General features: G+C 71.7%; 2 protein-coding genes across 2 annotated transcripts in view; both read left to right on the top strand.

Annotated features, from left to right (window-relative positions):
- Positions 1-997: 997 nt before the first annotated feature.
- Positions 998-15,368, top strand: ITGA5 (integrin subunit alpha 5). The gene is given in 27 exon segments (XM_075075586.1): positions 998-1,269; positions 2,395-2,522; positions 3,191-3,303; positions 3,430-3,556; positions 4,026-4,087; positions 4,375-4,420; positions 4,543-4,668; positions 5,934-5,978; positions 6,090-6,133; positions 6,257-6,313; positions 6,721-6,773; positions 6,883-7,121; positions 8,702-8,893; positions 9,321-9,366; positions 9,444-9,551; positions 10,117-10,172; positions 10,301-10,452; positions 10,565-10,702; positions 11,693-11,760; positions 11,857-12,007; positions 12,515-12,607; positions 12,689-12,768; positions 13,199-13,229; positions 13,231-13,280; positions 13,384-13,489; positions 14,601-14,751; positions 15,270-15,368. Coding segments are annotated over 26 exon segments (2,640 nt in total). The 5' UTR covers positions 998-1,075; the 3' UTR covers positions 14,736-14,751; positions 15,270-15,368.
- Positions 15,369-16,969: 1,601 nt separating this feature from the next.
- LOC142048524 (integrin alpha-5-like) overlaps positions 16,970-19,785 on the top strand; it is a 4,258-nt gene continuing 1,442 nt past the window's right edge. The window contains exons 1-5 of the mRNA XM_075075522.1: positions 16,970-16,977; positions 17,458-17,571; positions 18,314-18,415; positions 19,010-19,132; positions 19,736-19,783. Of these exons, the coding sequence (XP_074931623.1) occupies positions 17,497-17,571; positions 18,314-18,415; positions 19,010-19,132; positions 19,736-19,783 (348 nt within the window). The 5' untranslated portion in view covers positions 16,970-16,977; positions 17,458-17,496. The remainder of the gene's footprint in view (positions 16,978-17,457; positions 17,572-18,313; positions 18,416-19,009; positions 19,133-19,735; positions 19,784-19,785) is intronic.

The raw sequence follows: 19,785 nt of genomic DNA, 5'->3' as shown, positions 1-19,785 counted from the left end.
GTCCCCTGTCCCAGTGTCCCCTCAGTGTCCCAGCAACCCCAGTGTCCTGTGTCCCAGCATGCCCTGCTGTCCTGGCCCCCCCCATGTCCCTGTGTCCCCCCATTGTCCCAGTACCCTCTAGTGTCCTGCCCACTGTGTCACCCAGGGTCTCATCCCCTCTATCCCAGTCCCCTCACTGGTGTCCCACGCCCCTCACCCCTCTGCAGTGTCCCAGTTCCCCTCCCCACAGTGTCCCAGTCCCCAGTGTCCTGTTGCCACCTGGGCCCCCGTCCCCCCTGGGGTCTCGGTGTCCCTACAGTGTCCCATTCCCCCCAGTGTGTCCCCAGTGTCCCAGTTCCCGACGTCCCAGTCCCTCTCAAGTGTCCTGGTCCCCGGTGTCCTTGTTCCCAGTGCCCCAGTCTCCTCAGGTGTCCCGATTGCTGGTGTCCTGGTCCCACCAGTGTCCCCCCATTGCCCCCGTCCCCAGTGTCCCAGTGCCCTCAAGGTATCCCGGTGTCCCTCGGGTGTCCCCGTCCCTGATGTCCCTTGCATGTCCCAGTGCCCCTCGGGTATCCCAGTCCCTGGTGTCCTGCTGACCCCGGGGTGTCCCGGTGTCCCAGTCCCTGATGTCCTGGTGCCCCCGGGGTGTCCTAGTGCCCCTCGGATGTCCTCATCCCTGATGTCCCAGTGCCCCCGGGATGTCCTAGTGCCCCTCGGGTGTCCCCGTCCCTGATGTCCCAGTGCCCCCGGGGTGTCCTAGTGCCCCTCGGGTGTCCCCGTGCCCCTCGGGTGTCCCCGTCCCTGATGTCCCAGTGCCCCCGGGATGTCCTAGTGCCCCTCGGGTGTCCCCGTCCCTCAGCAGCGTCGCGGTGCCCCAGGGGTGCCCCGGTCCCTGGTGTCCCGCTCCCCCCGCGGTGTCCCCACGCCCCGCGCCCCCGGCCCGGCCCGGTGCGGTGCCGGTGCCGGTGCCCGGCGGGGCTCTGGCTCCTCCCCGGTGAGTCACGGCGGGGCGGGGCGGGCCGGGCCCCCCCCGGGCACTTTCCGAGGGGACTCGGGAGCGGGAGGCAGCGCCGAGCCCGGCCAGCCCCGCTCCGCCATGGCCCCAGCCCCCCCGCGCCGCCCCCGGCCCCGGTCCCGGGCGCTGCTGCCGCTGCTGCTGCCGCTGCTGCTGCCGCCGCCGCCGCCCGTCGCTGCCTTCAACCTGGAGGCGTCGCGGCCCGTCGCCTTCCGCGGGGCCCCCGGGTCCCTCTTCGGCTTCGCGTTGGACTTTTACCTGCCCGAGCCCCGCAGGTACCGGGAACGGCCCCGAGAACGGCCCCGGGAACGGCCCCGGGAACCGCACCGGGAACCGCACCGGGACGGGGCGGGAACGGGAGCGGCACCGGGACGGGTCCGGGCACCGGGAGCGGCCCCGGGAACTGGGAGGAGAACGGGAACCGACCCCCGGGCACCGGGCGGGGACGGGGAGGGGGAGCGGGAGGGAGCCCGGGCAGGAGCGGAGGGAGCGGGATGGGGAGCGGGCGGGACCGGGACCGGCCCGGCGGGACGGGGAGCGGCCCCGGGAGCGGGGCGGGGGCGGGCGGCCCCGGGAGCGGGTAACGGGACCGGGAGCGGGGCGGGGGAACGGGGCACCGGGGAGCGGAAACCGGGAACGGGAACCGGGAACGGGGAACAAGAACCGGGAACCGGGAACGGGGCGGTCCCCAGGACCGGGATGGGGGTAATGGGAACCGGGAAAGGTCCGGCCCCGGGGGTCTCCGGCGGGGCTGCGGGCACCGGGCGGGGGCTCAGCCCGAGTCCCGGCTCCGGTGTCCCCTCACTCCCGCGCCGGCCCCGCCGGGGGTCCCGGGGCCCCGTTGCCCCCGGCCTGAGCGTTTCCTGTAACCGGAGCCGGGAGCTGCCCCCGGGGGGCGGCGGGGGCTTGGGGGGAACCCAGGCGTCCGGGCACGGCCCTGCGACCCCCCCCCCCTCCGCCCCCACGCGTGACCCGCACCCGGGAGAGACCCAGGCGTCTGGGAGCAAACTGCCCCCCCGCCCGTCGGTGTGTCCCCCCCACCCAGGACCCGGGCGATGGGGGGCGCAGAGGGGCCGGGGGCACCTGGGTGCCCCCAGCCCCCTCTCCCATAGTGGGTGGCCCGGCCCCCACCCCCCTCCAGCACGGCCGTGGGTGGTTTCGGCGCTTCCTCTCCCACGGAGCCGGAAGGGGTCACCCAGGCCCGGCCCCGTGGGCTGAGTCAGAGGGGCCTGTGGGACCCCGGGGTGGGCAGCGGTTTCCCTCCCTCCGGGGCACCCCCACGCCAGGGCTCCTGGAGCCCCTCCATGCTCTGCGAGCCCCCGGTGCCCTGTGGGTGACGGCTACCGTGTCCCCACGGGGACAGCCCCCACCCTGAGCATCCCACTCCCCCCCCCCAACAGCGTCAGCATCCTGGTGGGTGCCCCCAAGGCCAACACGAGCCAGCCCAATGTCACCCAGGGGGGAGCCGTCTACCACTGCCCCTGGCCCCCCGGTGACGACTGCACCCCCATCGACTTTGACCACATCGGTAAGGGGACAGGGACATGGGTGGGGGATAGGGACATGGGTGGGGACAGGCCCCCCGGGCATGGGGACGCAGCTGGGGACAGGGATGGGGACATGGGTGGGGAGAGACCCCCCAGTCGTGGGGACAGGGATGGGGGCACGGGTGTGGATGGGACCCTCTGGGCATGGGGACATGGGTGGGGGACAGGGATGGGGGCACGGGTGAGGACAGGACCCTCTGGGCATGGGGACAGGGATGAGGATGTGGGTGGGGACACGGGGGGACACAAGGATGGGGACAAGGTGGGGACAGGCCCCCCAGGCATGAGGACAAGGACGGGGACACAGGAGGGGACAGGGACATGGGTGGGGATGGGACCCCCCTGGCCACAGGGACAGGACACAGCCAGGCCTGGGGACAGGCACTGCATGGGCATGGGTGGGCATGGCCAGGGCCGCGGCCCCCAGCACCCATGGGACCCTCCAACAGCTCCCCCAGCCCAGCCCCATGTCATCGTCCCCCACGGCCGTGTCCCCCCTGCCATGGCCTTGGCACCGCAGCTGATCTCTTGTCCCACGTGGTTAATGATAAACCTGGGGGGGGGAGCAGCGGGTGCTGGGGCGGGGCTCCCATGGGTGCTGTGGCAGCGGGTGCTGGCCTGACCCTTACCGCCTCCTCCCGCCCCCCAGGGACCCGCACCCATGACTTCGGGGGCAACAGCACGGAGACCCCCGACCCCGTCGAGTTCAAGTCCCTGCAGTGGTTCGGGGCCACCGTGCGGGCGCACAATGCCTCCATCCTGGTAGGGGGGGGCACGGCGGGAGCGGGGAGGGGGCACCGGGTGGGTGAGCAGGGGTCACAGAGGGGTCTGTCCGTGCACGGAGCCCCTGTGCCCCACCACCACCACAACCACCCCTTGCCCCCCCAGGCCTGCGCCCCTCTGTACAGCTGGAGCCCCCCCAAGGAGGAGGGGGGGGGCCGGGAGCCGGTGGGCACCTGCTTCCTCTCCATCGGCAACTTCTCCAAGTTTGTGGAGTACGCACCCTGCCGCTCAGGTGGGACCCCACCCCCCCGCACCCCCCCTGCACCCCCAGGCAGCCTCCAGGCACCCCACAGCCTGGCACTCATGGATGGCACCACTGGGTGTCCACCCCCCACCCAATACCCATGGGTGACACCCCCAGAACCCCCTGCCTGGCACCCCGGGGTCCCTGGGCATCACCCCCTGCCATGATCAGCACCCCCAGCATGACCCCCACTGGACCCTGCCTGGCACGCAGGGACACCCCCAGGTATTCCCCCTGCCTGGCACCCCCATAGCCCCCCAGCAGCACCCATGGGACCCTGGGCACCCCCAGCCTGGCACCCTGGGGGGTGACACCCCCATAGCCCCCCAGCAGCACCCATGGGACCCTGGGCACCCCCAGCCTGGCACCCGGGGGGGTGACACCCCCATAGCCCCCCAACCAGCACCCATGGGTGACCCCCAGCCCCCCCCCAACCAGCACCCCTTCTCTCCCACAGATCTGAACTCTGCAGCCGGGCAGGGCTACTGCCAGGGGGGCTTCAGCGCCGAGTTCACCCAGGTGGGGGCATGGGGGGGGTGCGGGGGGGTCAGAGGGGAGCATGGGGATTATAAGGGGACATGGGGGATACCATGGGGGTGGGGGGGCCAGGACCCATAGGGCTGGGGGGGTGAGGGTTGGGGGCCAAGGGGGGAGCAGGTGTGCAGAGGGGTAATGGAGTATGGGGGGAATATTGGAGGTCACAGGGGCGTATGAGGGGATGCAAGGGGTATAAAGGGGTCTGGGGGCCTATAGGGGGTCCTGGCAGGTACCCCAGGCTGAGGGGGGTCCCCCTGGTCTCTCTGCAGACGGGACGGGTGCTCCTGGGGGGGCCCGGCAGCTACTTCTGGCAAGGTGAGACCCCAGCCCCCGATTGTCCCTGGACTCCCTTGGTTGTCCCTAAACTCCCCTGCCTGCCCCTGCCCGCCCGTCGCGGGCGGCACCCCGGGGTGCTGAGGGGCCGCCCGTGCCCCCAGGGCAGGTGATGTCGGCGACGCAGGAGCAGATCGCAGCCTCCAGCTACCCCGAGTACTTCATCCAGGAGGTGGCCGGGCAGCTCCAGACGCGCCAGGCGTCCCCCACCTACGATGACAGCTACATGGGTATGGGGGGGCGCGGGGGGGGCGTGGGGACACAGGGACATGGGGGGACCGGGGACACGCGGCATGGGGACACGGGGGATGTGGGGGACATGAGTCAGGGGCATGGGGACATGAGTCAGGGGCATGGGGACGTGGGGCGGGGGGACAGGGGCATGGGGGGCATGAGGACACAGGAGATGGGGGCATGGGGACACGAGGACAGAGGGGACATGGACGTGGGGTAATGGGGAACTTGGGAGGACAGGGAACAAGGGCATGGGACGTGATGTGTGGGGACAGAGGAGACGGACATGGGGACACGAGGACACAGGAGACTGGCACTGGGACACTTGGGGCATGGGGGAGGGGGGGACATGGTGGGACAGGGACATGGGGCGTGAGGACATCGGAGACGGATGGGCACAGAGACACAGGGTATGGGGACAGGGAGAGAGCGATGGGCGTGGGGACACGGGGGGACACAGGGACATGGAGGGCGTGGGGACACAGGGTCACAGGGGCATGGGGACATGAGGGCGGGGAGGAGGGACAGGGCACAGGGGTGTGGGGATGTGGGCATGGGGACACGGGGGGACACAGGGACATGGGGGGCGTGGGGACGGGGTCACAGGGGCATGGGGACATGAGGGCGGGGAGGAGGGACAGGGCACAGGGGTGTGGGGATGTGGGCATGGGGACACGGGAGGACACAGGGACATGGGGGGCGTGGGGACGGGGTCACAGGGGCATGGGGACATGAGGGCGGGGAGGAGGGACAGGGCACAGGGGTGTGGGGATGTGGGCATGGGGACACAGGGGGACACAGGGACATGGGGGGCGTGGGGACACAGGGTCACAGGGGCATGGGGACATGAGGGCGGGGAGGAGGGACAGGGCACAGGGGTGTGGGGATGTGGGCATGGGGACACGGGGGGACACAGGGACATGGGGGGCGTGGGGACACAGGGTCACAGGGGCATGGGGACATGAGGGCGGGGAGGAGGGACAGGGCACAGGGGTGTGGGGATGTGGGCATGGGGACACGGGGGGACACAGGGACATGGGGGGGTGTGGGGACGGGGTCACAGGGGCATGGGGACATGAGGGCGGGGAGGAGGGACAGGGCACAGGGGTGTGGGGATGTGGGCATGGGGACACGGGGGGACACAGGGACATGGGGGGGTGTGGGGACGGGGCAACAGGGGTCACAGGGACATGGGGACACGGGGCAGGGTGGCATCCGTGGCACGGGTGACAGCGCAGGTGACACCTCTCCCCCCTCGCAGGCTACTCGGTGGCGGTCGGTGAGTTCAGCGGGGACATGACACAAGGTGGGTGCCACCAGGGTGCTGGGGGGGGTGTGTGTGTGACATGGGGGGTGGCCACAACCTCCCCCCCCCCCCCGAACACCCCCCCTGACAGGGTCACTTTGTCCCTTGCAGACTTCGTGGCTGGTGTCCCCAAGGGCAACCTCACCTATGGCTATGTAAGGCTGTGGGGACGGGGGACACGGGGGGCACGGAATGGGGGGCACGGGGGGGGGACACCAGCTGCCTGGGTTCCCTGGCTGCTGCTGCAGTGTCCCCCCCCCCATCCCCCGTGTCCCCAGGTCACCATCCTCAATGGCACCAACATGAAGTCCCTGTACAACTTCTCGGGGGAGCAGGTGGGGCTGGGGGGGGTCTCTGGGGGGGGCAGGGGGTACCCGGGGGGGGGTGCCCAGGCAGGATGGGCTGCTGGGTACCCCCATAGCGTCCCTTGGTGTCCCCACAGGGTGCAGGGGGGCTGGAGGGGGGGGTGTCCCACAGAGGGTGGGGGCCACCTGTGCATGGTGGGGGCACCCATGCAGGTTGGGGGGGGTCACCTCTGCAGGGTGGGGGGCACCCGTGCATTTTGGGGGGGGGGGGGGTACCTGTGCAGGGTGGGGGCCACCTTTGCATAGTGGGAGCACCCATGCAGGTTGGGGGGGGTCACCTCTGCAGGGTGGGGGCACCCATACATGGTGGGGGACCCCCATGCAGGGTGGGGGTGCCCACCCAGCACCCCCCATCACCCCACTCCCCCCCCCATCAGATGGCAGCGTATTTCGGCTACGCGGTGGCAGCCACAGACGTGAACAACGACGGGTGAGCGCGTGTGTCCCCCTCACCCACCGGGCACCCATGGGTGCCCCACCCCCTCACCCCCACCCTGGGGGGCCTGTGGGGTGGGGGGGCTGACGGCTGGTGCCCGCAGGCTGGCCGATCTGCTGGTGGGGGCCCCCCTCTTCATGGCGCGGACAGGGGAGGGGCGGGTGCAGGAGGTGGGCAGGGTGTACCTGTACCTGCAGCTGCCCGGGGGGGCCCTGCCCGCCCCGGCCCCCGCCCCCGCCATGGCCCCCGCCCCCGCCATGGCCCTCACCGGGCCCCAGGAATACGGGCGCTTCGGCAGCGCCATCGCCCCCCTGGGCGACCTCGACCTGGACGGCTTCAATGGTGGGTCCCGGGGCAGGGGGGTGCAGGGGATGCCCGGGGGGGATATTGGGGTACAGGGGGTGCCCTGGGCAGGGGGGTGCAGGGGATGCCCGGGGGGATATTGGGGTACAGGGGGTGCCCTGGGCAGGGGGGTGCAGGGGATGCCCGGGGGGGGATATTGGGGTACAGGGGGTGCCCGGGGCAGGGGGGTGCAGGGGATGCCCGGGGGGGATATTGGGGTACAGGGGGTGCCCGGGGCAGGGGGGTGCAGGGGATGCCCGGGGGGGGATATTGGGGTACAGGGGGTGCCCTGGGCAGGGGGGTGCAGGGGATGCCCGGGGGGGATATTGGGGTACAGGGGGTGCCCGGGGCAGGGGGGTGCAGGGGATGCCCGGGGGGGGATATTGGGGTACAGGGGGTGCCCTGGGCAGGGGGGTGCAGGGGATGCCCGGGGGGGATATTGGGGTACAGGGGGTGCCCTGGGCAGGGGGGTGCAGGGGATGCCCGGGGGGGGATATTGGGGTACAGGGGGTGCCCTGGGCAGGGGGGTGCAGGGGATGCCCGGGGGGGGATATTGGGGTACAGGGGGTGCCCTGGGCAGGGGGGTGCAGGGGATGCCCGGGGGGGGATATTGGGGTACAGGGGGTGCCCTGGGCAGGGGGGTGCAGGGGATGCCCGGGGGGGGATATTGGGGTACAGGGGGTGCCCTGGGCAGGGGGGTGCAGGGGATGCCCGGGGGGGGATATTGGGGTACAGGGGGTGCCCGGGGCAGGGGGGTGCAGGGGATGCCCGGGGGGATATTGGGGTACAGGGGGTGCCCTGGGCAGGGGGGTGCAGGGGATGCCCGGGGGGATATTGGGGTACAGGGGGTGCCCTGGGCAGGGGGGTGCAGGGGATGCCCGGGGGGATATTGGGGTACAGGGGGTGCCCGGGGCAGGGGGGTGCAGGGGATGCCCGGGGGGGGATATTGGGGTACAGGGGGTGCCCTGGGCAGGGGGGTGCAGGGGATGCCCGGGGGGGATATTGGGGTACAGGGGGTGCCCTGGGCAGGGGGGTGCAGGGGATGCCCGGGGGGGGATATTGGGGTACAGGGGGTGCCCTGGGCAGGGGGGTGCAGGGGATGCCCGGGGGGGATATTGGGGTACAGGGGGTGCCCTGGGCAGGGGGGTGCAGGGGATGCCCGGGGGGGATATTGGGGTACAGGGGGTGCCCTGGGCAGGGGGGTGCAGGGGATGCCCGGGGGGGATATTGGGGTACAGGGGGTGCCCTGGGCAGGGGGGTGCAGGGGATGCCTGGGGGGGATATTGGGGTACAGGGGGTGCCCTGGGCAGGGGGGTGCAGGGGATGCCTGGGCGGTACAGGGCTACATGGGCTGTTCTGGGTGGGGGGCACGGTGCAGAGGGTGCCTGGGGGGGCACAGCAGGGTGCAGGGGGTTTAAGGGGGTCCCTGTGTTGTTGGGTGGCTGGGGGGGGTGCATGGGGTGCAGGAGGGTGCCCAGGGTAGAGGGGGGCACGTGGGGGTGTGTGCCTGGGCTATAGGGTGGCACAGGGGGTGCGGGCGGGCAATGGCCCCCCGCGCCCCCCTGATCAGCGCGGCGCAGACGTGGCGGTGGGGGCCCCGCTGGGCGCCGAGGGCCGGCAGGGCCTGGTGTACATCTACAGCGGGCGGGGGTCCGGGCTGCACCCCGAGCCCGCCCAGGTGCTGCAGGGGCACTGGCCCCCCGGCCGGCACCCCGACTTCTTCGGAGCCGCCCTGCGCGGGGCCACCGACCTCGATGGCAACGGCTACCCGGGTAAGGGACCCGCCACCGCCCCAGCGGGGGCACCCGGCCCTGGGGGTGCCACCCCAGGGGTCTCAGTGGCTGGGGACACCCCACCCCATCTATGCCACCCTGTGGCTGGGGACACCCCAACTGGCCATGCCACCCCGTGGCAGGGGACACCCCCAGACCCATCCATGCCACCCTACGGGTGCCCAGTGGTTGGGGACACCCAGCCCCAGATGTCCCCATAGGTGGGTGTCCCATGGCAGGGGACACCCAGCCTGGCCACCCCAGGGGTGCCCAATGGCTGGGGACACCTATCCCTGGCCGTACCCCCCCATGGAGGAGACACCCAGCCCCAGATGTCCCCCCACAACGGGTGCCCCACCACCGCTGCCACCCCTCCTGGCCGTGTCACCCCACATCTGGTGACACCACTGTCCCCCTCTCCCCGCAGACCTCCTGGTGGGCGCCTTTGGGGTGGACACGGCCGTGGTGTACAGGTGGGTGCCACCGTCTGGAAGCGGGGGTGGGGTGTCCCCGGGGTGTCCCCGGGCTGTCCCTGACCCCCTGTCCCCAGGGGCCGCCCCATCGTCCACGCCAGCGCCGCGCTCAGCGTCTTCCCCACCATGTTCAACCCCGAGGAACGTGGCTGCGTCCTCGAGGGCACCGGCCTCCACGTCCCCTGGTGGGTGACGCCGTGGGGCGACGGGCACCCCGTGGGGTCCGGGAGTTCCCGGGTGGGTGGGGTAAAGCGGGGTGTGGAGGGGTTGGGGGACAACCAGGGTGTCCCCGGGTTTTCAGGTGGCATTGGGGACACCAAGGGGGGCTTGGGGACAGCAGGGACATTGAGTTACTGGGGACACTGGGGGGGGGTCTCTGGGGTTCACAGGGGGGTTCCCAGGGATGTGGGTACCCTGGGGGGGATGTGGGGACAGGTGGGGCGTACGGTGGGCTTGGGGACATGGGGGTGGAGGACATTGAGGGGGGGGGTCTTAGGTGGCCTGGGGGCTCTAAGGGGTCACAGGGGAGACTTGAGGGGGACACCAAGGGGTCCATGGAGGGGACCCTGAGGGGAGGTGGGGGTACAGGAGGGGGACATCTCTGGTGTCGGGAGCAATTAGGGGTGGGGGACACTGGGAGGGGCACAGGGGAATGGGTGGGGGGGACCCAGGGGGACCTGCATGCTGGTGCACCCATGGGGTGGTCACGGGGGTCCCATGAGTGACACCCCGCCCCCCATCCTCCCCCAGCATCAACGTCAGCTTCTGCCTCAACGCCTCAGGGCGTCACCTGCCCGGCCCCATTGGTGAGTTGGGGGGGGGGGGACAAGGGATGGGGGGGGGGGACACGACACCCGTGTCAGGGACCCCAGCATCCGGGTCCCCTCAGCATCCGGGGGTCCCTGACGCGGGTGTCCGTGTCCCACCCCCCCAGGCTTCGCAGTGGAGCTGAGCGTGGATGGGGCGAAGGCTGCGGGGGGGCGACGGGCGCTGTTCCTCCCGGGGGGGCAGCCCACCCGCACCCTCACCCTGCCCGTCCCCAACGGCGCCGGCACCCGCTGCCACACCATGGCCGTCTTCCTACGGGTACGCCGGGAGCAGGGGTGGGGTGGGGGGCACCCAACGGGACCCCCCCACCACCACCTTGCTCATCACCGTGTGTGTGTGTGTGTGTGTCCCCCCACCCCGCTCCCGGCAGAATGAGTCGGAGTTTCGAGACAAGCTGTCACCCATCGCCGTGGGGCTGAGCTTTGCCCTGGACCCCCACGCGCCCCCCGACACCCATGGGCTGCACCCAGTCCTGGCTGCCCATACCCGCACCCGGCTGGAGGCCAAGGTACCCCCTGGCACCCTGCCCCACCCCATGCCTCCCCATGGCACCCAGTGGCACCCCCTGGCACCCTGCCCCACCCCATGCCTCCCCATGGCGCCCAGTGGCACCCCCTGGCACCCTGCCCCACCCCATGCCTCCCCATGGTGCCCAGTGGCACCCCCTGGCACCCTGCCCCACCCCATGCCTCCCCATGGCGCCCAGTGGCACCCCATGGCACCTTGCCCCACCCCATGCCTCCCCATGGTGCCCAGTGTCACCCCATGGCGCCCGGTGTCACCCCATGCCTCCCCATGGCGCCCGGTGTCACCCCATGGCGCCCAGTGTCACCCCATGGCACGCGGTGTCACCCTATGCCTCCCCATGGCGCCCAGTGTCACCCCATGGCACCCGGTGTCACCCCATGCCTCCCCATGGTGCCCAGTGTCACCCCATGGCACCCGGTGTCACCCCATGCCTCCCCATGGTGCCCAGTGTCACCCCATGGCACCTCATCCCACCCCATGCCTCCCCATGGTGCCCAGTGTCACCCCATGGCGCCCAGTGTCACCCCATGGCACCTCATCCCACCCCATGCCTCCCCATGGTGCCCAGTGTCACCCCATGGCGCCCAGTGTCACCCCATGGTACCTCATCCCACCCCATGCCTCCCCATGGCGCCCAGTGGCACCCCATGACACCCTGTGCTCCCCTTTGTCCCCCACATCAGCTGTTGTCCCTCATCACCTATTGTCCCCTGTCACCTCCATGTCCCCCATCGCCCCCATCGCCCCCGTGTCCCCCATCGCCCCCGTGTCCCCCACCACCCCCGTGTCCCCCATCGCCCCCGTGTCCCCCACCACCCCCGTGTCCCCCATTGCCCCCGTGTCCCCCATCGCCCCCGTGTCCCCCATCGCCCCCATGTCCCCCATCGCCCCCGTGTCCCCCATCGCCCCCATGTCCCCCACCGCCCCCGTGTCCCCCATCGCCCCCGTGTCCCCCGTGTCCCCCGCGCAGGCTCACATCCAGCTGGACTGCGGGGAGGACAACGTCTGCGTGCCTGACCTGCAGCTGGAGGCGTCCGTGTAAGGGGGGACACACACACACGTGGGAGGGTCTGGGGGTCCCGGGGACCCGGGGGGGCCACGGCGCAGGGTGGCCATGACACAGGGTCCCCGCAGGGATCGCCACGCTGTCTACCTGGGGGACCGCAACAGCCTGAACCTGACCTTCAACGCCCGCAACCAGGGCGAAGGGGGGGCTTACGAGGCCGAGCTGCACGTGCGGCCCCCACCTCACGCCCAGTACACCGGGGTGCTGCACCCACACGGGGTGCGTGTCTGGGGGGTGCACAGGGGGTGCCCCCTGGTGTGCGGTGGGTGCATGGGGGGGGTCGGGGGTGCCTGGGGATGCCCCCTGGTATGGGGTGGGTAACCCCAAGTATGGGCTGGGTGCCCCCCAGGTGTGGTGTGGGGGCATTGGGGTGTCTGCTGGGTATGGGCTGGGTGCCCCCCAGGTGCGGGGTGGGGGCATTGGGGTGTCTGCTGGGCATGGGCTGGGTGCCCCCCAGGTGTGGGGTGGGGGCATTGGGGTGTCTGCTGGGTATGGGCTGGGTGCCCCCCAGGTGCGGGGTGGGGGCATTGGGGTGTCTGCTGGGCATGGGCTGGGTGCCCCCCAGGTGAGGGGTGGGGACATGGGGGTGTCTGCTGGATATAGGGTGGGTGCCCCCAGGGGTGGGATGGTGCCCCCAGGTGTCCTCAGGTGCCCAGGGGTGGAGGCATAGGGGTGCCCCCGGCCCCTGTGGGTGCTGGCACCCCTAATACTCCCCAACCCCCCCAGAACTTCTCTGCGCTGAGCTGTGAGCTCGGGGGGGGCAACGGCTCGAGCCCCCTCATCTGTGACCTGGGTAACCCCATGAAGGCGGGCGCCAGCGTGAGTGGGGGGCACAGGGGGTTTGGGGGGGGCACGGGGGATGTGGGGGGCCTGCTGTGACCCCCTCCCCTCTGCCTGCAGATCTGGGGGGGGCTGCGCTTCACCATCCCCCACCTCAGCGACAGCAGCAAGAGCATCCGCTTCGAGCTGCAGATCCGCAGGTGGGGGGGCTGGGGGGGGGGCTCGGCTGGGGCACCCCGGGGTGGGGGTCTTGGGATGGTGGGGGTCCCAGCTAAGGGATCATAGTTGAGGGGGGTCAGGGGAGATCCTACCGGAGGGGGGGGGGTGCCCTAGAGTGGTGGCATTCCTGTGGGGGGGTTCTGGGGTGGGGGTCCCACCTTGGGCACCGGGGGCGGGGGGGGGGGGGGCGGGGGGGTCCAGCCTGCTACATCCCATCTGGGGACCTTCTGGGGAGGGTCCCAAAAGTCTGTTCGGGCTTGTGGGGGGTGGTGTGTCAGGCTTGGGAGGGGGGTCCCTTGGGGTGGGTTGGGGGTCCCCTGGCTGCGGGTGCCCCCCTGGTGCCAGCAGCCGGCTCGGGGGGGGGGGGGGGGGGGAAGGGGGCCGTGCCGTGACCCCCCCGTGCGCCGGCAGCAAGAACGCCAACAACTCGCAGAGCGAGGTGGGTGACGGTGCCGCTGGAGGTGCGGGCGGCCACCCGCCTCTCCGCCTTCGGGTGAGTGCCACACGGACCGGGGGGGGTCCCCGGGGGGGGACACGGGGTGCTGAGCCCTGCCTGACCCCCCCCCCCGTGTGCGTGTGTCCGTCCCCCCCACCAGGGTGTCCCGGCCTGACGTTGTCATCATCCCCGAGGGGGGCTGGACGTCGGAGCAGCCGCCCCAGCGGCTGCAGGACCTGGGGCCGCCTGTGGAGCACATCTACGAGGTGGGGGTCCCCATGTCCCCACCCTCGGGGTCCCCGTGTCCCCAGCCCCAGGGGTGCCCATGTCCCCGACCCCACAGGTCCCTGTCCCTGTGGGTTCCCATGGTCTTACGGGTGCCCCTGTCCCCAACCCTGGGGACCCGCCATGTTCCTGACCCTGGGGGTCCCCAGTCCCTGAGCCCATGTGTGCCTGTGTCCCTGTGAGTTCTCATGTCCCTGTGGGTGCCCCTGCCCCAACCCCAGGGGTGCCCCGGTCACACGACCCTGGGGACCCCCATGTCCCCAAAACCAGGGGTGCCCCTGTCCCCAACCCTGGGCACCCCCATGTCCATGACCCCACAGGTCCCCATGTCCCCAAAACCAGGGGTGCCCCTCTCCCCAACCCTGGGGACCCCCATGTCCATGACCCCACAGGTCCCCATGTCCCAAAACCGGGGTGCCCCTGTCCCCAACCCTGGGCACCCCCCATGTCCATGACCCCACAGGTCCCCATGTCCCCAAAACCAGGGGTGCCCCTCTCCCCAACCCTGGGCACCCCCATGTCCATGACCCCACAGGTCCCCATGTCCCCAAAACCAGGGGTGCCCCTCTCCCCAACCCTGGGGACCCCCATGTCCATGACCCCACAGGTCCCCATGTCCCCAAAACCGGGGTGCCCCTGTCCCCAACCCTGGGCACCCCCATGTCCATGACCCCACAGGTCCCCATGTCCCCAAAACCAGGGGTGCCCCTCTCCCCAACCCTGGGCACCCCCATGTCCATGACCCCACAGGTCCCCATGTCCCCAAAACCAGGGGTGCCCCTCTCCCCAACCCTGGGGACCCCCATGTCCATGACCCCACAGGTCCCCATGTCCCCAAAACCAGGGGTGCCCCTGTCCCCAACCCTGGGACCCCCCATGTCCATGACCCCACAGGTCCCCATGTCCCCAAAACCAGGGGTGCCCCTGTCCCCAACCCTGGGACCCCCATGTCCATGACCCCACAAGTCCCCATGTCCCCAAAACCAGGGGTGCCCCTGTCCCCAACCCTGGGGACCCCCACATCCCCATGCCATGGGTGTCCCCTCACGCTGCCACGTGTCGTGCCCGTCCCCCCCCCACCGGTGCCATCAGGTGGTGAACGAGGGTCCCAGCGCCATCAGCCACGGCACCCTGGAGCTGAGCTGTCCCCTGAGCTACCGAGCCACCCCCTCCTCTATGTCACCGGCCACTCGGGACCCCGCAACTGCTCCGCCAGCCACCCCCTGACAGCCTGCACCTGGCGGTGCGCCCGCGGGGGGGGACTGGGGGTGCTGGGGGCACTGGAGGGTGCTGGGGGCACTGGGTGGCACTGGGAGATGGAGCACTGGGGGCACTGGAGGGTGCTGGGGACACTGGGTGGCACTGGGAGATGGAGCGGTGGGGGCACTGGGGGGCGCTGGGGGCACTGGGTGGCACTGGGAGATGGAGCGCTGGGGGCACTGGGGGCACTGGGGGGCGCTGGGGACACTGGGTGGCACTGGGAGATGGAGCACTGGGGGCACTGGGGGCACTGGGGGGCGCTGGAGGGTGCTGGGGGCACCAGGAGGTGGTGGGCAGATTGAGGGCACTGGGTGGCACCAAGGCAGGTGGCACTGGGTGACATGAGAGGCACTGGGAGGGCCTGGGAGGGCTGGGGGACACTGGGAGGGGACGTGTGTGGCCCTGGGAGGTGGTGGGGAAAGAGGACAGCGGTGGCAGGGGGTGGCACTGGGTGCTGGGGAGGGGGACAGGGCTGTCCCCCAGAGCTGAGCCCCCTCGCAGGAGCAGAGCCCGGAGACACACGTCCTGCAGCGCCGGGACACGGTCACAAGGGACGCGCGGGACACGCGGGGCAGCGGCCCCCCCACGTCCCCCTACACCCTGGTCAGTGCCCCGTGTCCCCTGCGTCCCCACGCCCCCCCACGTCCCCCTACACCCTGGTCAGTGCCCCGTGTCCCCTGCGTCCCCACGCCCCCCACGTCCCCCTACACCCTGGTCAGTGCCCCGTGTCCCCTGCGTCCCCACGCCCCCCCACGTCCCCCTACACCCTGGTCAGTGCCCCGTGTCCCCTGCGTCCCCACGCCCCCCACGTCCCCCTACACCCTGGTCAGTGCCCCGTGTCCCCTGCGTCCCCACGCCCCCCCACGTCCCCTACACCCTGGTCAGTGCCCTGTGTCCCCTGCGTCCCCACGCCCCCCCCACGTCCCCCTACACCCTGGTCAGTGCCCCGTGTCCCCTGCGTCCCCACGCCCCCCACGTCCCCCTACACCCTGGTCAGTGCCCCGTGTCCCCTGCGTCCCCACGCCCCCCCACGTCCCCCTACACCCTGGTCAGTGCCCCGTGTCCCCTGCGTCCCCACGCCCCCCCACGTCCCCCTACACCCTGGTCAGTGCCCCGTGTCCCCTGCGTCCCCACGCCCCCCACGTCCCCCTACACCCTGGTCAGTGCCCCGTGTCCCCTGCGTCCCCACGCCCCCCACGTCCCCCTACACCCTGGTCAGTGCCCCGTGTCCCCTGCGTCCCCACGCCCCCCATGTCCCCCTACACCCTGGTCAGTGCCCCGTGTCCCCTGCGTCCCCACGCCCCCCCACGTCCCCCTACACCCTCGTCAGTGCCCCGTGTCCCCTGCGTCCCCACGCCCCCCACGTCCCCCTACACCCTGGTCAGTGCCCCGTGTCCCCTGCGTCCCCACGCCCCCCACGTCCCCCTACACCCTGGTCAGTGCCCCGTGTCCCCTGCGTCCCCACGCCCCCCACGTCCCCCTACACCCTGGTCAGTGCCCCGTGTCCCCTGCGTCCCCACGCCCCCCCACGTCCCCCTACACCCTGGTCAGTGCCCCGTGTCCCCTGCGTCCCCACGCCCCCCACGTCCCCCTACACCCTGGTCAGTGCCCCGTGTCCCCTGCGTCCCCACGCCCCCCACGTCCCCCTACACCCTGGTCAGTGCCCCGTGTCCCCTGCGTCCCCACGCCCCCCCACGTCCCCCTACACCCTGGTCAGTGCCCCGTGTCCCCTGCGTCCCCACGCCCCCCCACGTCCCCCTACACCCTGGTCAGTGCCCCGTGTCCCCTGCGTCCCCACGCCCCCCACGTCCCCCTACACCCTGGTCAGTGCCCCGTGTCCCCTGCGTCCCCACGCCCCCCACGTCCCCCTACACCCTGGTCAGTGCCCCGTGTCCCCTGCGTCCCCACGCCCCCCACGTCCCCCTACACCCTGGTCAGTGCCCCGTGTCCCCTGCGTCCCCACGCCCCCCACGTCCCCCTACACCCTGGTCAGTGCCCCGTGTCCCCTGCGTCCCCACGCCCCCCACGTCCCCCTACACCCTGGTCAGTGCCCCGTGTCCCCTGCGTCCCCACACCCCCCCACGTCCCCCTACACCCTGGTCAGTGCCCCGTGTCCCCTGCGTCCCCACGCCCCCCACGTCCCCCTACACCCTGGTCAGTGCCCTGTGTCCCCTGCGTCCCCACATCCCCCACGTCCCCCTACACCCTGGTCAGTGCCCTGTGTCCCCGGTGTCCCCACATCCCCCACATCCCCACATCCCCACATCCCCATCCTCACGTCCCCCATGTCCCCCAAGTCCCCACATCCCCCATGTCCCCCACATACCCCACGTCCCCACATCCCCATCCTCACATCCCCCATGTCCCCACATCCCCATCCTCATGTCCCCCATGTCCCCCATGTCCCCCACATCCCCCACGTCCCCGGCTTTCCCTGTCCCTCATCCTGCCCCGTGGCAGCCCCGTGGGTGCTGTGCGGGCTGTCCCCGAGGCAGGTGACACGTGGGGGTGTCCAGTGCCCCCCCATGGTGGGCGACGGAAGGGGGGGCCGGTGTCCCTAGGGTGGGTGGCACCTGGGGGGGGCTGGCTGTCCCTGCTGTGTGTAATGTGGGGGGGGATGTCCCCACAGTGGGTGACATGTGGGGGCCGGGGGTCCCCGCGGTGGGTGACATGCGGGGGGGGGTCACAGGGGTGCCCGGAGGGCGAGTGCTTCCGGCTGAGCTGCCCCATGGGGGGGCTGGAGAAGCAGCAGCGGGTGACCCTGCGCCTGGACTTCCGCCTGTGGGCCCCCTCCCTGCGGCAGGTGAGACCCCGGCACCCCCGGCACCCCCCCGGAGACCCCCCCCGACCTCCCTGGGACCCCCTTGCTCCCCCCTCGGGACCCCCGGGAGCCTCCCCAGGACTCCCAGTGCCCCTATCCCCCCTCCCCAGTACCCCAACAAGCTCCTGGGGACCCCAGATTCCCCCACTGGGACCCCCCACCTTGTGCCCCGGTCCCCCATGGGGGGGTGGGTGAGTGGGTGCCCTGGTCCCCCGGGGCGGGGTGCCCTTGTCACCCATGGTGGGAGTTAGTGGGTGCCCCAGTCCGGGGGCGGGATGTAGGTCCGTGGGTGCCCTGGCACCACAGTGTCACATATGGGTGCTGGGTACAGGTGCCCACGGTCCCCTGTGGGTGCCCGCTGGTCCATGTGGGGGGCGGTGGGTGTCCTGTGGGTGTTGCTGGGTGTCAGTGGGTGCCCCGTGGGTGTCCATGGGTGCCAGTGGGTGTCCTGTGGGTGTTGGCGAGTGCCTGTGGCTGCCCCATGGGTGTCCATGGGTGCCAGTGGGTGTCCTGTGGGTGTTGATGGGTGTCAGTGGGTGCCCCGTGGGTGTCCATGGGTGCCAGTGGGTGTCCTGTGGGTGTTGGCGGGTGCCTGTGGCTGCCCCGTGGGTGCCCCGTGGGTGTCGGTGGGTGCCCCGTGAGTGTCCCGCGGGTGTTGGTGGGTGCCTGCGGGTGCCCACGGGTGTCAGTGGGTGCCCACGGGTGCTGACGGTGGGTGCCGCAGCGGGAGGTGCGGGCACAGGCGCTGCGCTGTGAGGCCGAGTACCGGGTGCTGCGGCTGCCGTACCGCATCCGGCCCCAGCTCTACCCCACCCAGCGCCTGCAGGTGACGGGGGGGGGGGACAGGGGTCGCCTGGGGTGGCAGGGGGTGACGGGGCGTGGGGTGGCACCGCGGGTGGTGGCGTGACCCCTGTGGGTGGCACCGTGCGTGGTGCTGTGGGTGGCAGGAGGTGACGGGGCTGCCGGGGGCGGGTGCGGGGTGACACCGTGGGTGACCCTGTGGGTGACCCTGTGGGTGCAAGGTGATGCCATGGGTGATGCTGTGGGTGGCGGGAGGTGATGGGGCTGCTGTGGGTGCGGGGTGACACCGTGGGTGATGCTGTGGGTGATGCTGTGGGTGGCAGGAGGTGACGGGGCTGCCGCGGGTGCGGGGTGACACCGTGGGTGACGCTGTGGGTGATGCTGTGGGTGGCAGGAGGTGACGGGGCTGCCGCGGGTGCGGGGTGACACCGTGGGTGACGCTGTGGGTGATGCTGTGGGTGGCAGGAGGTGACGGGGCTGCCGCGGGTGCGGGGTGACACCGTGGGTGACGCTGTGGGTGATGCTGTGGGTGGCAGGAGGTGACGGGGCTGCTGCGGGTGCGGGGTGACGCCGTGGGCGGTGCCGTGGGTGACCCCACGAGTGACGCCGCGGGTGGCAGGTGGTGACGGGGCTGCAGTGGGCGCGTGCCGAGGGCAGCTCGGGGGTGCCGGTGTGGGTGGTGGTGCTGGCGGTGCTGCTGGGGCTGCTGCTGCTCGCCCTGCTCTGCTACGGCCTCTACAAGGTGGGTCTGGGGGGGCCACGGGGGGGAGGGGGGGACAGGGGAGCTGGGGGGGGTGGGGGGCTCTGCTACGGCCTCTACATAGTGGGGCTGAGGGGGCGGGGGGCCAGGGAGGGTGTTGCTGGCTCAGTTACAGCCTCTACAAGGTGGGGCTGGGGGGACCATGGAGACGGGAGGGGGGCGGGGGGTGTTGGGGGCTTGGCTACGACCTCTACAAGGTGGGTCTGGGGGGGGCCAGGGTGGTGGTGGGGGGGCTCAGTTACAGCCTCTACAAGGTGGGTCCGGGGTGGGTGGACGGGGGTTCTGCCTCAGCCCCTGCAAGGTGGGTCCGGGGGGAGCCAAAGGGTGGGCACGGGGGGCACAGGGGGGCATGGAGGGTATGGGGGGGGGGGATTTTGGGGGCCACAGGGGACTTGGGGAGGGGGGGCACAGGGGACATGAGCACCATGGTGGGGGACGGGGCAGCACAAGGGACATGGGGGGCACAGGGACATGGGCACCATGGGGGGGGCATGGGGGATGTGGGGGCCACAGGGGCATGTGGGGGGGCAGAGGGCACGCGGGGGGGGGGGGGCAGGGGTACCCCCTGACACCCCCCCTCCCCAGCTGGGCTTCTTCAAGCGCTCGGTGCCCTACGGCACGGCCATGGAGAAGGC

This window comes from Phalacrocorax aristotelis, chromosome 26 (genome assembly GCF_949628215.1).
Source record: "Phalacrocorax aristotelis chromosome 26, bGulAri2.1, whole genome shotgun sequence".
NCBI classification, from domain to species: domain Eukaryota; kingdom Metazoa; phylum Chordata; class Aves; order Suliformes; family Phalacrocoracidae; genus Phalacrocorax; species Phalacrocorax aristotelis.
This window is presented reverse-complemented; position numbering and strand designations above follow the sequence as displayed.